The sequence below is a fragment of the Marmota marmota genome, unplaced genomic scaffold (assembly GCF_001458135.2).
Source record: "Marmota marmota marmota unplaced genomic scaffold, marMar, whole genome shotgun sequence".
Taxonomy (NCBI): domain Eukaryota; kingdom Metazoa; phylum Chordata; class Mammalia; order Rodentia; family Sciuridae; genus Marmota; species Marmota marmota.
This window is the reverse complement of record NW_026000174.1, coordinates 56,133,638-56,152,404: the sequence shown is the minus strand read 5'-3', so window position 1 is coordinate 56,152,404 and position 18,767 is coordinate 56,133,638. Positions and strand designations below refer to the sequence as shown.

Sequence of the window (18,767 nt, the reverse complement as noted above, 5' to 3'; positions counted from 1 at the left end):
CCCGTCGGCACTGAAATGGTCGTTCACTGCTGTAATTAATGTTTAATGAGCACGTAATGTGTGCCAGAAACTGGAAATAACAACTGGGAGCGAAGGCCGTCGGGTTCCCCCACTCAAGAAGCTCGCATTCCAGCCGAGGGGACAGGAGACGGGGAGGTGAATTTACTAGAGTGGTCACAGGTGGTTCTGAGAAGATACATTAATAGAAGGAAGGAGTGCATGCGTGCAAGAAGAGCAACCTGCAGACCACTCATTATTCGACGTCAGCCTTATTTGGCGTTGGTTGGCCAGTCTGTAAGAATCACGCCGAATACCCCTGGCATCCTACGTAGTTGACGCCCACGGGCAGGCACCGAGGAAGCAAATCGCAGAATCCCATTCAATTCTTTTTATTCCTCTGACCTTGCCTTTGCTGTCAGGGTCACACACACCCCATTGCCACACCCTTGCTTCTCCTTCCGGAGAGTTCCACACACGCATGCGCAAGAGAAACTGTCCCTCCCCGTGGAGGGCGTGGGTCCCACTACACTACGCGTGCGCCCCCCGCCCCTAAGCCCCGCCCCGCCCCCAGAGCCCCGCCCCGCCCCCAGAGCCCCGCCCCGCCCCCAGAGCCCGTTCGCGAGCGCCTGCCGTTTCTCAGGGAGGGGTGGTGGGCGGGGCCTGGGACGGGGCGCGCCGGTGCGTGCGTGCGCGCGCGCCGCGGGCGGGCCAGTGGAGCCGGCGGCCCCGGCACGTGATCTGTGACCGGCTCTGTCGCTTGGTGGCTTGGTCTGTCTGTCCGTCCGCGGGTGCCATCATGGCGGACGCGGCCAGTCAGGTTCTCCTGGGCTCCGGTCTCACCATCCTGTCTCAGCCGCTCATGTACGTGAAAGTGCTCATCCAGGTATGAGTCGTCGCCACTCCCTTCCCCTCCAGCGCCCGCCGGGTCGCCCCTGCGCAGGGCGGCTGCGGATCGGCTCCAGCCTTGCCTCGGCCTTCCACCTCCGGGATGCTGCCCCTTCTCTGTTGCCCTCTTCCCTCTCCACCGACCCGCGGAGCCTCTCTCTTGGGCCTCTCCGAGGTCTCGCCTCCCCTCCAGGCGGTGAGGCCCACTCCTCCTCCCACAGCCAACTGCCACCCTGTCCTGCTCAGTGGCACCTCTGAACTTTGTTTTTTTACCTTCCCCGAGGTTAATCCTGTCGGGTCGCCACCTAGGGATCCCAGACTCTCCCCTTCACCCCTCTGAGATTAGCATTCACCTTACCTGGCTCTCTCCCCCCACCCCGGCAAAAAATTCCCAAATGCAGGACAGGAAGTATTTGTTGAAGACAAAATTTGAAATCAGAGGGAACCCGACATTTTATTATTTTTATTCGCTTTTCTTCCTTTTTTCCTTGCTACTGTTACTACTGCTATTCTGTTCAGAGATTTTAACACCAGATACTCAGATAAACACAAGGAGTTCTTTCAGAAGTGATAATGAAGTCAAATTTCGAAAGAATCCATTGAGTGCTGTCCTGCAGCAGCCCATGTGGTTCATGACAATGAAAATCACGTTTGCCAGAGCTGGAAATCAGTTCAGTTAAAAGAGTTTTGGCGAGTTTAAACATGAGCATTAAACTCCTGATGTCTTCTCTTGCCTGTCCTTAGTTTTTCATCTACCTTAAATATTTATTAAATGGTATTTTTTACTCACAGGCCGGTAGGCCAGATTTTAGCTGATGATAGATAGTATTTTCAATTGCTTTTCCAAATTTCCTCTGTATGGCCAGCATTCTTTTTTCTTTTTAAATTTCATTGAGCATTGACTAATTATCTTGTGCTGTAATAAGGAGGGAAACAGATTTTAGAATCCCTGTCCTCTACCTTTCCCTAAAAAATATACAGTTCACCAGGGATATATATTATTCTTGAGATGTTGTTAATCCAAATTATTTGTTGCTCAGTTGACTCCTGTAGATTCAGATTCCATATGTAAAAGGATATTGTAAAATAAATTATTTGAACTAGGACAAAGACTGATTGAAATGTACTGTGATGTCTAAAATAGAGAATTGACACCTTTCAGGCTAGATAGCATGAGATGACAGCATTCTCTAGTATACCTAATGTGAACCCACCACTCAATAGATCTTCAGGAGACGTTTTTTAGTGACATTCAGAAGTCTTACCTCAGTAACTTGAATAGCCTTAATTCTGATTTCGTAACATCTATGGGTTGCCAAGTATCTCAGGGGTTTTGGTGAAATTCCCAAATACTGGTTTCAAAAATAGTTACATGGCAGCACTCTCTGGAATTATTTAATTGTAAGGAATCACAGCAACGAGAGCCAAAATTGAGTCCTATAGCATTATTCTCTCAAATATCCTCATAGCACTAGAAATTCTACATGTATTGTACAAATAAAATGTCAGTCATTAATTGTATAAATGACTTTCCTTAGACTGTTAATGAGTGTGTTCATTTAATATGAACCTAACTTGTAATTTTTTTCCTAAGTCAGTTACTCAGGTATGTCTGCTTTTGTCTTTTGAGTGTTTTGTCTAGTTAGCCAAATGGCAGTTGATGGATATTATCTTATTTTGTTCAAATATTTCAAATGCCCTAGATTTTCTCTAGAATATATTTTTTGAGCCTCTTCAGTAAAATGTTCCTAACACAAAAGTTTCCTTATTCTATTTTCAGTTCTCAAAAAACTGATATTATTGTATTGGTCTGTAATCCCAGCTACTGGGGAGGCTGAGGCAGAAACATCGCAAATTCAAGGCTAGCGTATGCAATTTAGCAAAATCCTGTCTCAAAATAAAAAGGGCTAGGAAGTGTTTGTCAGTGGTAGAGCTCCCCTAGGTTTAATCCCCAGCACTAAAAAAACAAAAACAAAAACAACCCTGACATTAGTCTATCTTGGCTACCTGGTTTTTACTTTAAAGACTTTTGAACTAAAAAGCAACTTGTAGTTTATTGAACCCAGTCTTAATCAGTTTGACAGAACAAAAAACTGACAGAGATGACAATTCATCACTGCTTTGGAAAACGTAAAGCGTGTTAAAAATTATGACCCTGATTTTATTCTTTGTTCAAGACCTTGCAGCCAAAGCATTCTGGGAATATTGCTTAGTATTAATGTATTTATTCCCTTACTTTTAAAGGTGGGATATGAGCCTCTTGCCCCAACAATAGGACGAAATATTTTTGGGCGGCAAGTATGTCAGCTTCCTGGTCTCTTTTGTTACGGTAAGTAACTTTGATTTATTGGGAAATGGGTGACATTGAGACTGTGGTAGGCAAAAGTTACTAAAAGAAAATATGTGGAAGGCATGTTGTCTTGAAATTTCTATGTAATCATTTCTTTGAACTAGAACTTAAATCTCTTAACTTGTGTTCCTAGCTCAGCACATTGCAAGTATCGATGGGAGGCGTGGGTTGTTCACAGGCTTAACTCCAAGACTGTGTTCAGGAGTCCTTGGAACTGTTGTCCATGGTAAAGTTTTACAGGTAAGAGGTAAATCAACTAATCTTCCTACAGGTTTTAGTTGCCTTTTATGCAATTTATTCTACTAATTAAAATTTCAATTTCAATGTAACATTTATAACTCTAGCTATAAGAGTTATATGGACATTGGATTTTAATCACTATGGACATGGCTATATGGACATTGGCCTTTTGATTATTATATTGTACATTGGTGTTCTATGCATTTTTCTGTGTATGCATTAATTTTTAAAGTTCTTTAAAAACTTATCAAACTGTACATTAATGCATGGTACCTGTTTTGGGGAAGGGGAAAGGGATGAGTGTTAGAACTTCAGCTATATCTGTGGCACTTTAAGAAGGTAACAGATCTTGAGCAAAGTGTTTAGGGTTCCCCCCAAGGGATCTGAGGCATAGCTCAGCACCCTCATACTAGGTTCCTTGAAAGTCATGGTTCCCTGGTGATGGAAATATAAGTAAGTGTATTTTAAATTTTTTCCCTATATTTGAGATGTGTGGTTTTCTTTTTTGTTTGTTTGTTTAATTATGCTAGTGCCTCACACATGCTAGGCATGGATTTTACCTCTGGGCTACCCCCAGCCCCTTAAATATTTTTAAAAACATCAACTCCCAGGGCTGAGCCCCCTAAATTTTAGGTTCCCACCCTGGCCCATGCTATCATATCACTCAAGGCTTCTACTACAACTGTGTGGTTAGTGCTAGATCTTAATTCCCAGTGCCAACAGGCAGAGGTCAGTGACCTGAAAAATGGCAAAGGCAAGAAGAGTGGCTTCAGCAAGTCACTGGCCCAGCCTTGAACCTGGTGTTCCTCCTAAGTTCTCACAGTGATGAGGTGCTATGGCAGCTGGAGGCCAAGCTAGACCTGTGATCACCTGGCTTGCATGTGGCCTAGGTGCTTGCCAACCTGGGCTTCTTGGCCGATAGGCAACCTTTTAGGAGCTCCTCAAGCCTGAGAGGCTGCCGTGAGTGCTGCTCATCAACAATATGGGCACTCTTGGCAGCGTTTCCAAAGGCTCCATGAACCTGGATGACCTAGCTAAAGTGAATAGCTACTGGGCTCTGGACCAGCATCCTGAAGGCCTTCCTTGACAGTCCTGTTCTCAGCAGGACTGCAGTTAACATCTCATACCTCTGTGCCCTGTAGTCTTTCAAGGGCTGGACATTGTACTGTGCATGGAAGATTGCCTGTGACATAATGTTCCAGTCTTGCCACCGAGAAACCTAGCTTGAGGAGACTGAGCTATGCCCTAGGTCCCTTGGACACAGATATGCAGCAATTGGCCTGGGAAACCTCCAGAGATCCATACTTAGAAAAAAGACTGCAGGAGTTGAAGACAAAGAGGGAGCTGGTGGAGTGCAGAATGTCTGCCCAGAAATTATGGAGCTTTCTGCAAAAGAAGTGTTCAAGTCTGGAGCCCATGTGGACTTCCATGACAAATAAATGTATGTCCTTGGCTTCTTGGACCTTTTGGCCCCCACTTTCAGGCACACCCCAGGAGCCCTGTGACTTTCCACATCCTGCCATAGTGGCCCTGCCTAACACACATAAGGCACTCATGCCCACTGTCTTGGTCTCAGGGTGGATGGTGTCACCAGTTGTTAGGAGTCTGTGTTGTCAGCCTGGGTGATGAGGTGGCTTCTACAGAAGGCTTGGAAGAGAGGTTGAGTCAGGGTGTCTTGGTGTTCTCTCTCACTTCAGGAATAGAATTTTGGAATGGAAAAACAAAAGGAGCTAAAGCATCAAAGAGAGAAGTTTGGGTCTCTGTCTGTGGTCAGTTTGGGGACGGGAGGGAGCAATCTAGTGTCAAAAAACCCATGTAGGTTCGCACATGGCTTGAAAGGAAGGGAGGACAGTACTAGTTCCAGCCCATGTGTATGCCCCTTCCTTGCTCCTTCTGTTGAAGGTTATATCCTCCTCTTCCTCCACAGGGAGTCTGTAAACATGGCAAAGGCATATACAAGTAAAATGTGGATTATCCTTCCCCAAAAGGGAAGAAAAGTCAAAAGTTACAAACATCAGTTACATTTGTTTCTTTCTTAGTGATCCTTTTGTTTTGCCAGCTTTTTACTTTTAATAGGAAAGCTTGTATTATCATTTTGATTGTACTGATTTCTCAGTGGCACCTAGTATAGTGTAGCTCAAGCTGAATTAACTTTAAAGGCAGCCTTAGTGTTTAGAAAGTGCTTCTGCAGGCACAATTGTCCTTTGCTATATTTATAAAGGTGTTATGAATGAAAATTCTGTATCAAAACAGTACAAAAGAAGGTTGTACAGCATGAATATGGTTGAGAATATAAACATGGGTTTTTCTAGTTGGTTATTCTGTCTCCTACTAGCACCAGGGGTAAGTTATCTTCTTTACTGTAACTCTTAAAAAAGTATAGCAGCAGGGCTGAAGCTCAGTGATAAGAGTGCATCCTAACCATGCAGGAAACCATAGGTTCAACCCCCTACACCAAACAAAACAAGCAATAGAGAGAGGGCATGTGCACAAGCAGATATATGCTCACTAAATCTCTATAATATTTTCAAACTATGTAGTATATATATCACATTAAAATGTGTTTACTAACTGCTCATTTAAATAGTACTTCATACAATCTTCGGTGTATTTTTTTTTTTTTTTTTTTTTTTTTACTGAAAGTCTTCTGATAGTGTTGAAAACTTATAGTGCAGAAGTGCTAAAATAAGAATCAGGCCCTGTGCATGTTATTTACCCACCCCCCCAAAAAAATGACAAATTTGCTTTATGACACCAGGCCCTACCTCCATGTGTTGTAATTTAACTTTCCTTATCATCTCCTTTTACAGAGTCCTAAACTAAAAAGATAAATTGGGATAATCACAGCAGCTCTCAGACTGCACAGTTACAGGGTTATGATTAAAAATCAAAGCTCTTCTATTCTCATTGAGATGTTGGTGCAGATTTCATAGAGCAGTCTGACATTTGTCTAGTATAGATATAGTCTCCCTGAAATCACTCACAATGAGAGACCAATTCAGTCTAAATACAGGCCTCATAGAATATTTTAGCTGGTGGCCCTTTCTGTTTCTTTTTCTATGAGTGAAATTTTTTTAAGTATTTAGTTTGAGAAATCTGGTTTGCAGCGAGATTTTAAGTAACTATAACATTGAAATCCATCAGTGAGAGATGTGATGAAATGAGTATTATCCATATACCGGGCAGGAGGGCTGTGGTCCCCCTTTTTAAAATCCTGTATTGTAATATTTACCCACATTCCTTCTCACAAGAATTCAAGTATTGTTTATTTAGATTTCAGAAGTTGTATGTTGTTTGTTTCTAGACAACTCGAGAGATGATCGCTCGTTCTGCTGCTACCCTCATCACACATCCCTTCCACGGTATGTTTGCAGTTGATAACTGAAATCTGATTTCTGATCTTTCTTTTACAACTTGATCTCTCCTGACCACTGAAATAGGTTGACATAGGAGTTGACCAAAGTGCTTTACATGCATGTATTTTGTTTGTTTGTTTTAGCTTTTCTCTGATTTTTCCAGAGAGCAAAGTATCTTTAGGTGGAAAACCTTTTTTTTTTTTTTTCCAGGGCTATCAAAATCTATCTCAACATAGTTTTAAGAATCTTTTCTCTGTGTTCTACAGTGATCACTCTGAGATCTATGGTACAGTTCATTGGCAGAGAATCCAAGTACTGGTAAGTATTTTGTTTAGCTTTGCTACTTTACATTTTTATGATTCCTTAGCATTTGTAGAACAAATTCATATGTGAATGCATCATTTGATATGTACAAAAAGCAATAAAATAAGACAAAATAGGCCCAGGCAGGCAGGGCTAGAAGTCTCCTGAGGACTGAACGGTAAATTGCAGAGACACTGAAACCCAGTTCACCCCAAACTCTGTATCCTACACCCTTCATAGTTGATATCTACACTTTTTTCTTTAAATTTAACTATCTTTGCAGAGTGAGAAGGTGCTAGGAAAGTGCTAGGGATGGTTGTAAATTTGACTTTGTCACAAGTGATCATTGAAATTGCTTTTTTATAGCTCCAACATGATCTTAACATACTTTATCTTTCCTTCTTCTGTACCTAGTGGACTTTGTGACTCCATAGTAACCATCTATCGGGAAGAGGGCATTCTAGGATTTTTTGCGTGAGTAAATGCTATTTGTCTATATGTGATTTTTGTGTGGTAGAAAAGCTTTTTTTGAGAATGAAGACAGTGAGTCTTTTTTAATTCCTATGGAAAAGGTACTTCCTGGATCATGTTAATCTCCATTTAGCCTTCTCTGAATTTTTTTTTTTTTTTTTTTTTTTTGGTACTGGGGATTGAACCCTGGGGTGCTCTACCACTGAGCTACATCCCAGCCCTTTTTATTTTTTATTTTGAGATAGCATCTCAGCAAGTTGCTGGGCAGGCCTCAAGCTTGTGATCCTCCTCCCTCAGCCTCCTGAGTTGCTGGGATTACAGACATGTGCCACCACACCCAGCAGGAAAATTAAATTTTGAAAAACAGAAAGATTGTTTTACCATGTATTTTCCCTGTCCTAAGAGTAAGTTTTTGCAAAGCTTGAACTTACTTTGGAAGAATTTAGACTACTACATGTATTCTTCTATTAAGAAAAACTTTATGTTAATAACTAAATGATCCTTTTGAATTTTCAGAGAGTTTCCACTACTTGATTGATTGGGATTGAATCTAGGGCTTTGCATATTCTAAGCATGCACTCTACTACTGAGCCACTGAGCTCTACTCCCAGTCCCAATTTGTTCATTTGTTTGTTTGTTAATTATCATCAATACTCTAGAAAATTAGGCAGACAGCCATCATTAGTCATATTTTCAAAACTGAAAAAGCACTCATGCTAAAGAGCATTCATTTGCTGCCTATGACCTGCTAATGAAGGATGAAGCTGGCATTTGAACCCTGGTCTTCAGTCTGCAGAATAATTTTCTTCCCACCGATCCATGCCACCTCACTTAGGTCACCCAGACCCTGGAAACTTTTTTTTTTTAGTTGTAAATGGACATAATACCTTTATTATTTTATTTGTTTATTTTCATGTGGTGCCGGGGATCGAACCCAGTGCCTCATGCATACTAGGCAAGTGCTCTACCACTGAGCCACAACCCCAGCCCCTGGAAATAAGTTTTTTGATGTCTCTCATCTGTATATATTTGGACATTCTCTCACTTGGCAGTTTTTCTCCTTTCTTTCCCTCCAAATTGAATATCAAATTGTTTAGTAAAACCTTATTTAAGTCTTTTCTTCAAAGTAGCTCACAAATATTTGGCTTCCCTGCTTACAGTTATTAATAGTAAAGTGAGCCATTGGCCATAGTTGAGAAGGGCAAGGCTGACCTGCATTTTAAAAATGGGATCAAAAGTCATTGGAGGTTAGCCTAAGTGCAAGTGTATCAGATAGACTGAACTAGCTGTGAGGTCTAGATTCTGGAATTGATGTCTTCAATCCCCTAGAACGTTGTGAGAAGTGTTTGAGTGGATTTTCTTTTCACTGATCACATTTTTTGGTTCTTATTTTTATTGTTTCTTCATGTAGGGGTCTAATTCCTCGCCTCCTAGGTGACATCATTTCTTTGTGGCTCTGTAACTCACTGGCCTACCTCGTCAATACCTATGCACTGGATAGCGGGGTAGGTTGTAACCTTGGTGACTTGTGCTGGTGTGGGCTTTTTCCACTTACCTGATAGCTCCTTTAGCTTTAAAGCAAGATAGGAGTTTGTTAATATGACAAACTAAACATATAGAAAAAAATGATCAGGTGAGTTTTCCAAGGCTAACAGAGATGCACCTAAAAAAGTCTCTGAGGTATGACAGAGTTTTCCTGAGAGATCCAGTCTTGTCATTATTTCATGTTGTTTATAAAGAGATCACTTTTTTGCAGAGGGTTAGTAGTGGGGATTGAACCAGGGCCTCGTACATGCTAGCCAAGCATTTTCCCTCTGAGTTATATACCAAGCCCATTTTATTTTGTGTCTTAAGACAGGATCTTACTAAGTTACCCAGGCAGCCTTAAACTTGAAATTTTCCTGCCTCAGCCTCCCTAGTAGTTGAGATTACAGGCATGTACTACTGTGCCCAGCTAAGATCACCTCTTCATTGATACCTAAATTTTTTTTTTTTTGGTACCAGGGATTGAACACAGAGGCCCTTCTCTTAACCACTTAGTCATATCCCCAGCCTTTTTTTTTTTTAAATTTAGACATAAGGCCTTGCTAAATTGCTAAGGCTGGCTTTGAACTTGGGATCCCCCTGCCTCAGTTTCCTGAGCCATTTTGATTATAGGCATCTGCCACCTTGCCCAGCAATATCTAATTTTATTTTATTTATTTTGGTACTAGGGATTGAATCCAGGGGCACTTAACCACTGAGCCACATCCCCAGCCCTTTTTCATATTGTATTTAGAGACAGGATCTCACTGAGTTGCTTAGGGCCTCACTGAGTTGCTGAGACAGTCTTTGAACTCACTATCCTCCTGCCTCAGCCTCCAGAGCTGCTGGGATTATAGGCTTGCACCATTGCGCCCAGCATTGTAAGGTTCTTGTCTATAGGGATGGAGCTTCTCCAAGGTGCCTGGTCCAAATCTGTATATAGAGGTAGTGAATTGTCTCTTGGCTATATAAACAAAGTTTTTCAGGAACTGTATTACTGGGACATGGAAAGATAGTTTACTGATCTCGTTTTCCTTTGTTTTTGGAATATTGAGGCTATTACATTTGTTCTTAAACCATCCTAATGTAATAGGCCTTTGTCAGTCTTGAATCAGATTGATCATTCTGACTGCTGTTTTTTAATATTTGTACTCAATATTTTGTGTTTTTATTCTCAAAATGAATTTTCATGTTGTCAAAGAAACTGATAATTTAGATATAAAATATATTGATATGTTGGAGGCAGTTATCTTAATATCAGCTTAATATTCTGATTCATTCTAATAGAGGCTCTTTTCTTGTTCTAGGTTTCCACCATGAATGAAATGAAAAGTTATTCCCAAGCTGTCACAGGAGTGAGTTTTGTTTAATCCTATTAACCTTCTAAGAATAGTTTTGTTTTTCTTTTAAATTTGGCCTGTTTGATCACTGCTTTAAAACCACGAGATGTCTCACTGGGAAATCTCCCTCAGATTTGATAATGTTTGTCAAATGTAAGAAATGATGCAGTTGCTGCCTCATAGCAACAGTAATAACAGCCCACATAGTTTGGTGCTATTCAGCTTTCAAAGGGTAGATACTGTGTCCTGTTCATCCAACACTAGAGAACTTTACCCTCTTTAATCACTGTGGGGTCTTGGAATATTGACCTTTATGTATGTATGTATGTATGATGATGTCTCCCTGTGTTACCAGGCTGGTCTCAAACTCCTGGGCTCTAAGTGATCCTCAGCCTCCTGGAATAGCTGGGATGATAGGCACACACCACACTCAGCTAATAGCAGGCCTTTAGTTTGCATAGTCTTTGGAAAGAGCTCTTATTTTCCTCAAGGGTGTTTGAAATGCTTCCTTTGTACTGTATATAGATGTAGAATTATATTTATTTTTTTCTCTTAAATAATGTAGTTCATTTTTATTTGAATGAGAACTTAGTCTCAGGATAAGCAGATTTTGTGGCCTTTGTTAAAATAATGGTTGTAATGATATATTAGGAGGAAGAAGCTAAAAATTGTGTAACTTGGTCTCTTTGGGGATACTGAGAAACTGAAGTAGTTGATTATTATAGCACTAGGCCTTTAAGAGAAAAGAAGAGAATGAAGAGCAGGAATGGCCTAATAATTTAGCTATCTTTTTGCCATTTTGCAGTTTTTTGCCAGTATGTTGACGTATCCCTTTGTGCTTGTATCTAACCTTATGGCTGTCAACAACTGTGGGTAAGTACTTTGCATTCCTTTTGTTGTTGTTTGTTTGTTCCATTTCTGGGGATAAAACCTAGGACATTACGCATACTAGGAAAGTGCTCCGCCACTGAGCTATATACCCCAACCCCTATACTTTACATTTCTTTCTTTCTTTTTTTTTTTTAACAGAATTTTTTTTTTTTAATTTTAAAGAGAGAGTGAGAGAGAGAGAAAGAATTTTTAATATTTATTTTTTAGTTTTCGGCGGACACAACATCTTTGTATGTGGTGCTGAGGATCGAACCTGGGCCGCACGCATGCCAGGCAAGCGCACTACCGCTTGAGCCATATCCCCAGCCCCTAAGAGAATTTTTTAATACCTTTATTTTGTGTATGTATGTATGTATGTATGTATTTTAGTTTTCGGTGGACACACATCTTTATTTTATTTTAATGTGGTGCTGAGGATCGAACCCAGTGCCTCACATATGTGGAACGAGTGCTCTGCTGCTGAGCCACAACTCCTGCCCCTATACTTTGCATTTCTTATCTGATAATTGGCTGCCTGTATGCCTGACAGGGCAGTACTGGTGGGAATTTGGGAAGTAAAAATGTACTTAATGCTAGTATTAGATTTGTAATTTTTTCTCTATATGCCCTCATGCAGCAGTATTAATTTATATTTGTAAGCAACTACCTCATATCCTTTTTTTGGAATACAGAAAGGCATAAATAGTATTTCTTAAACATTTATTTATTTTTCCATTACTGGCAGTGGAACCCAAGAGGACTCTACCATTGAGCTGTATCTCCAGTTCTTTTTATTTTTTTCTTTGAGACAGGATATCACTAAGTTGTTCAGGTTGGTCTTGAACATGTGATCCTCCTGCCTCAGGCTCCCAAAATAGCTGGGATTACAGGCCTGTACCATAATACCCTGTATATTTATAAATTTTTAAAAATTGATATGCATTTACAAACTATATAGGTCCTATCCTCAAAAGGTCAAGTATTAGATTATTCTACTTACAGCAGGGAATGGTGGTGCATGCCTGTAATCCCAGCAGCTCAGAAGGCTGAGGCAGGGGGATTCCAAGTTCAAAGCCAGCCTCAGGGACTGAGTGAGGCCCTCAGCAATTTATTGAGATCCTGTCTCAAAATAAAACATAAAAAAGGACCCAGGGTTGTAGCTCAGTGGTAGAGCACTTGTGAGCATGTGCAAGGCATTGGGTTCGATTCTCAGCACCACATATTAAATAAATAAAGATCCATCAACAACTAAAAAAATATTTTAAAAAAGAAGCATAAAAAGGGCTGGAGATGTGGCTCAGTGGTTAAGAGCCCCGGGGTTCAATCACCAGTACCAAAAATAAAATTATTGTACTTTCTTTTTTTTTTTTTTGGTTCCAGAGATTGAATCCAGGGGTGCTTAACCACTGAGCCACATCCCCAACCCTTTTTTGTGTTTTATTTTGAGACGTTAAGTTGCTGAGGCTGGCTTTGAACTTGTGATCACCCTGCCTCAGCCCGAGCAGCTGGGATTATAGGCATGAACCACCTTGCCTGGCTTGATTTCCAACTTCTAGATACCAAATGATTGTACCAAGTTGGGCAGAAGTTTTGCCTTTTGTTTTGATTCAAAACCGTTACATTATGGTAGCTGACATAATATGTCATTAGCTGTGTAGAGTTTTGAACAGACTATCATGTTACCTTCTGTTTTCTGATTTTTGGAGCACCTACTTCATTTTTGCCCAGAGCATACTTGAAAAATGAGTTTAATGTATTAGTTCTTATAATTTTTTCAAGAAGTGGATTATGGATTATATTTGAGTAGGAGGACATAGTCATCAGTATTTATATCCATTGTCATATTTAGGTTCTTTGTGAAAATCAGTTTTTAAATCCCTTCCCTGTTCTTTGCCATGCAGTTTCTGTGTTCTAGAGTTAAATCAAACTCTATTGTGAAACTCAAATGTAGAAAATTAGGTTGAAGTTTGGCCTACTATTTGTTGATATGGAGTCTAATTCTGGGGTTGATTTTTCTCCTCCTCTAGTATAATATGTTTCATACAACAAAAACTACCTGGGAGAGAATCTTCTACATAAAAAGAAATTTTGTAAAAGATTTGTCAGACTCTTGGGGATGTTTTGTAAAATTAGTATGAATATCTAATCTTTTTTTTTTTTTTTTTTCTGTTTCAGGCTTGCTGGTGGATGCCCTCCTTATTCCCCAATATATAGTTCTTGGATAGATTGCTGGTGCACGCTACAGAAAGAGGTATTTCTTTCCCACTCTCTTGTTTTGTTTTCTTAACATCTCTGGAATTCTAGGTTAATTCTTGTAGCTCACTCTGTAACTACTAATTAGCATACCCTTTACAGTGTTCTATGTACCACTCTAGCGTAATTATAAAATGTAATGCTTAGAAATCATCAGCAGGGGAAAGGAAGAAGTAAGAATCCCTAGATGTGAACTGGAAGCCATTTGAGTGATAACATTCAAGTTACAAATAGGATCCAGATAGATAATTATCCTAATTATTCAAATGATCGCCTCCATTTCAGACAGTTTCAAACTTGCCTTTTTTGGTGTTGGGGATTGAACTCAGGGCCATTTGCATGCTAAACACATGTTCTGCCACTGAGCTATACTCCAGCTCCTCAAATTCACATTTTTTTTCACTCCTCAGAATCTCCTTATATATTTAAGTCTTTTCCCACAGTTGGGATGAGGAGACTAAAAAACAAGAAATTACTGTTTATGAAAAAATTTTGTCACAAATGTTAAAAATGGGCTGGTTACTGTTTTTAACATTTGTTAAAATCTTAGTGAATGATTTTGTCCAGACTCCAGTTTATGATTTTCACTTACTGGGAGGCATGTCATTTGCAACCAAATATTTTTCATCAGTCTAAATCAAACTCTGTCAGAAACTAAAATTTTATATAGCTGAGGAGTAAATTCAGCATGGAACACTTAAAATTGCCATCAGTTTAAGGCTGTTTTTGAGTGGGAGGCACTTTTTAAAGGATTGTAGAAGAAAGTGTATAAAGACACTCTTTGTTGCATTATTTTATGACTCCAGTGATACTTATAAGAAAGGCCTTTGTTCACAGCTGAGCACTGATGAAAAGGCCTAAGGGTTGCTGTGGTTGGTTTTGCTCAGCGTGCATACACTGTATGCCACACTAGAACCCTCGAGTTATTTTCATACAGACCAATCATGAATTTTCTTTATTGGATAGTCCCCATTTCAAAATATGGCCTTTCTTTCCCCACTTTTAACTAACTTCCTACTATAGAAAGAAGGTTGAAAATGGACTAGGGTGTCAAGACACACACCTAGGGAACAGTTATCCTACAGATGCTTAACAACAGATCATCTGGATTGGGCATTCACTATATATCAGACATTAAGACTTGGAATTTCCACGGAATTCTCAAAATAACCAGACCAGGATAGGTACTGTTCATTATGATTCCTTTTCACATATGAAGTTTTTTCTTTTTTTTCTTTTAATTAGAAATTTGAGCCATGCACAGTGGTACATGTCTGCAATCCCAGCAGCTTGGGAGGCTGAGGCAGAAGGATCACAAACTCAAAGCCTGCCTCAGCAAAATCGAGGTGCTAAGCAACTGAGCGAGACCCTGTCTCTAAATAAAATACAAGGGCCAAGGATGTGGCTCAGTGATCAAGTGCCCCTGAGTTCAATTTCCAGTACCACTCCACCCCCAAATTTAGAACTTTGACCATTTCATTAAAAAGATAAATGGTAGGGTGCTTGCCCAGCATGTGTGAGGCCTTAGGTTCAATCCTTAGCACTGAAAAAGAAAAAGAAAAGTACTTAACTGAGTGTTTAACATTGTTCTAAGTGCTCTTCATGATTGAATAATTTAATAACAGCTATTAATAACTATTTTAATAATCCAAATCATAACTGAACATTCTCTATAAGTAAGAAATTTTTGCCTTATCGATGAGGAGAAGTTGAAGTCAGTTCTACTGTAGCTCAGGCTGTCAGAGAAGAGAATTCCTTTGGCAGTCTAGGGTTGTAGCTCAGTGGTAGAATACTTGTGGAGCCTGAACAAGGCTCTCAGTTTGATACCTAGCACCACTGGGGGTAATGGGGGAGCCCTGTTTGGTAGTGATGATCCCAGTTTTGTCCTGGTCATTTTAGTTGTGTCTTCAAGAAACATGTCCAATTGGATCTCTGCTGATTTCGTTTGACTTATTCCATCTTCATTCTATATTTGTGTTTTGTTTTTTTTTTCCCCAGGGAAATATGAGCCGAGGAAATAGCTTGTTTTTCCGGAAGGTCCCTTTTGGGAAGACTTATTGTTGTGACCTGAGAATGTTAATTTGAAGATGTGGGGCAGGGACAGTGACATTTCTATAGTCCCAGACGCACAGAATTATGGGAGAGAATGTTGATTTCTATACAGTGTGGCGCGCTTTTTTAATAATCATTTAATCTTGGGAAAATGGAGGTGACTGGTGTCTGCCTTTTTTGTTCTTTTTCCTAGCACATCATTTACCACTGATATTCCCCCATTAGTTATTCTGAAATGGGACATTTATTGCTCCAGATTCTTGTTTTATGTAAACTAAAGGAAAAAAAAAAAAAACTTATATTTTCCTAAAGGTACCGGCAGGTTGTTGTTGATTTGAGTCTCAATTTAAGGCTTTGTAAAATGAAGAGTAGAATCCCAAGAAGAAATACTTATATAAAATTTAAGGAATTAAAAAGGCATATTATATAGGAGGTTATGAATTACTTTTTCTGCCATAGACCATAATAAGTCAACAGCTATTAGAGTTGACCTCCCATTATATGCTTCTAAGCATTTAATTAAAACCTTGTCTTTTATACTTCAAAGAAAGGACAGACAGTATGTTGCTAAATTACCGCAGAAAAATCTCTACATGAGCCATCCATGTCTATTGTAGAGGAAAAAAAAAATGTCACCAACAACAAAGAGAAAGAATGATTGTAAAGAGTAAGATTTGGAAAGAAAGTATGATGACATTTTTTTCCCCCACGTAAAGAAGTTTTTGTTTTTACCTAAAATATGAAAAGCAAATAGTGTGGCAGTAGCCCCCTTCTCTAAGAGCTAGGTATTGGCCAGTCCCTAAATTCCATCACTATATGGTTTCATTATATTCGATCTTTTGTTCCTAAGTTTTTTGTTTTGTTTCCTTTTTGTTATTTTTGCAAAAGGTGAGTAATTTGTTTTAATTCCTGATGACACCCTCAGAAAGCGTATTTGTATCTGGGAATATGGACGTAAGTCCACAGGGGTCTTAGGATATTTATCACCTCACATATCATACCCTCAGGCATGTTAATAAATATTTGGAAGAAAAATCACTTTCAAAGGAAATAAAATTCAACTCAAGCATAAAGCTCCTATTTATTCAGGGCTTTTGAAAACAGGTTATGCCCTAAAGTGAGAAAGCCTATGGTTTCACTTATTTAATCTACTGGGACTTTGCCAAATGAGTAAGCACTTAATTTGCTGCTTCTAGATTTGTCTATCAAAGTAGCAGCACCCATAATATTAGGTAACTGGGGCACATAGGGGTCTTCTCCCTCCTGCAGGGTTTAGGCTACAACCTGAAGCTCATGAGACTAGCTTAGCTCAAAATGTCTTTGATGTCAAATATTCTGTCTTAAAAAGTAATGTAAGTTTTATATTTTATTCGATATTATCAGAATTTGTTTTAATATAAAAATGTTTTACATTACCTACTTTTTTCTCCCCCCTCCCCCCCCAAAAAAAAATCTTCAAGTAAAGCTGATCTAGGAAAACTTTGCCATGTTTATCCTGTGGCTTCTGTGTACATATACGTCTCCCTCTTTCTGAGAAGCATGTCTGACTGTAATAACCCACCACCAGCAGAGGGCACCAAGGCTTTGGTTTTGTCTGTGTGAATTGAATGATATGGCCAGCTGAATTCACCAATGTCTGGAAATGCTCAGTCAAAATATTTGAGTCATTTCATTTTTGCTGCATCCAAGTTATAGATTCATTAGGGCCCGGTAGCTGTGGTCCTCCATAAAATAATTTTAACGTAACTGAAGTTTATTCATAGGTTAGTAAATGCAACTAGATACTCTTTATACACTCTTGCAAGCCGGGTGTGGTAGCACATGTCTATAATCCCAGTGACTAGGGAGGCCAAGGCAGGAGGATTGCAAGTTCAGGGTCAACCTCAGCAACTTCAAAGTAAAAAAAGGCTGGGGATGTGGCTCAGTGATTAAGCAGCCCTGGTTCAGTCCCCAAACACACACGCAAGCACTTAAGAGGACTGGGGAAACAGCTCAGTAGTTGGGCACTTGCCTAGTTTTTAAGAGAGAATCTTACATCCTGATTTTTGTCTTGGAGGGAAAGTTGCAAGTAAGAGGTTCTTTTGCTCCTAACCAAACATAACTTGTTTTTCAGGTATCTCAAATGGGGATTACTTTTCCAAAGCAAGTGAGAAAGTTTTTCTCCCAACCATCTTGTCCATATGAGAGCTTCCTCATCGCTTGCTGCCTAGACAGATGTCTTGGGGAGGCCCTAGCAATGTATATGAGTTAAGTCTCCACAATGTTCTCAACTGCCATTATCCCATGGCCAAGAGACAAAGTCTTGAAGAGCCTATTATGCCATGTCTCACAAGAGAACTTCTCTGCTGTCAGGGCCCCAGATCTCTTGTCTAGAAATAGTTAAGCACATTTTTAATTGAAATTGGTATTGTTCCAGAACCAACTTGTTGCAGCGTGAAAGAATTTCTTCACTTAGATTCTGATCAGTATCACATACCAAAATGTGAGTAAAGGGCTACTTTAAAGAGCACCAAGGCAAGGAGAAGGACAGGGACCTGGGGCTGCTCTTGAAGACTCCCAGCTTCCTGAGAAGGGGTAAATCTTGACATTTATCTTTCCCTTCTCCAAGTCCAAGATGATACATGGGTGACAGGAAATTTTGTAGTACCAACCTCTGCCTCATGAAGGTAGCAAAAAAAAATGGACTTATCGCTGGTAATTCCATATTTCCATGGAAAATCTATTAGATATTACTTTTCTTTCCAGAGTGTCATGAAAAGTCAGAGGTTAGATTAAAGACAAGAACCATTCTATCCAGTCAGGGCCCTGCCCAGCTGGCGTCAGAAAGTGGTAAGAATGTCCTTTGGCTGAAAACAAAAGAGGAGGGTGAAAAAGGAAACAGAAGCACGCCTCGCTTCATACTGCTCGCCTCCACTGGAATTCAATGTCTCATGCTTTTCCTTCCCCCAGGATTCCACATTGAGAGTTTAAAAATGCATCTGTCAATTATTAAGTAAGTAGTTTGGGCAAAGTCCCAGTGCTAGGGGCAATGGAGGACACAGAGGCCTGTGATAAATATCCCTGTCCTCCGTGGCCCTTATTATCCACTGAGAAACAGATTTAAAAACTGAGTGTTGGAGCCAG

At 39.9% G+C, this 18,767-nt stretch overlaps 1 protein-coding gene, 1 non-coding gene and 1 pseudogene across 2 annotated transcripts; 2 read left to right on the top strand and 1 right to left on the bottom strand.

Annotated features, from left to right (window-relative positions):
- Positions 1 to 696: 696 nt before the first annotated feature.
- Positions 697 to 5,632, top strand: LOC107135823 (annotated as a pseudogene).
- Positions 5,633 to 6,736: 1,104 nt separating this feature from the next.
- LOC107135822 (mitochondrial carrier homolog 2) lies at positions 6,737 to 16,019 on the top strand. The gene is made up of 8 exons (XM_015477919.2): positions 6,737 to 6,837; positions 7,098 to 7,149; positions 7,549 to 7,608; positions 9,017 to 9,110; positions 10,437 to 10,484; positions 11,275 to 11,342; positions 13,515 to 13,590; positions 15,591 to 16,019. The coding sequence occupies exons 1-8, from the start codon at positions 6,792 to 6,794 to the stop codon at positions 15,675 to 15,677; spliced, it is 531 nt and encodes a 176-aa protein (XP_015333405.1). The 5' UTR covers positions 6,737 to 6,791; the 3' UTR covers positions 15,678 to 16,019.
- Positions 8,519 to 8,591, bottom strand: Trnat-agu. Its single transcript has one exon. It is a non-coding gene; the product is annotated as a tRNA-Thr (tRNA).
- Positions 16,020 to 18,767: the final 2,748 nt, after the last annotated feature.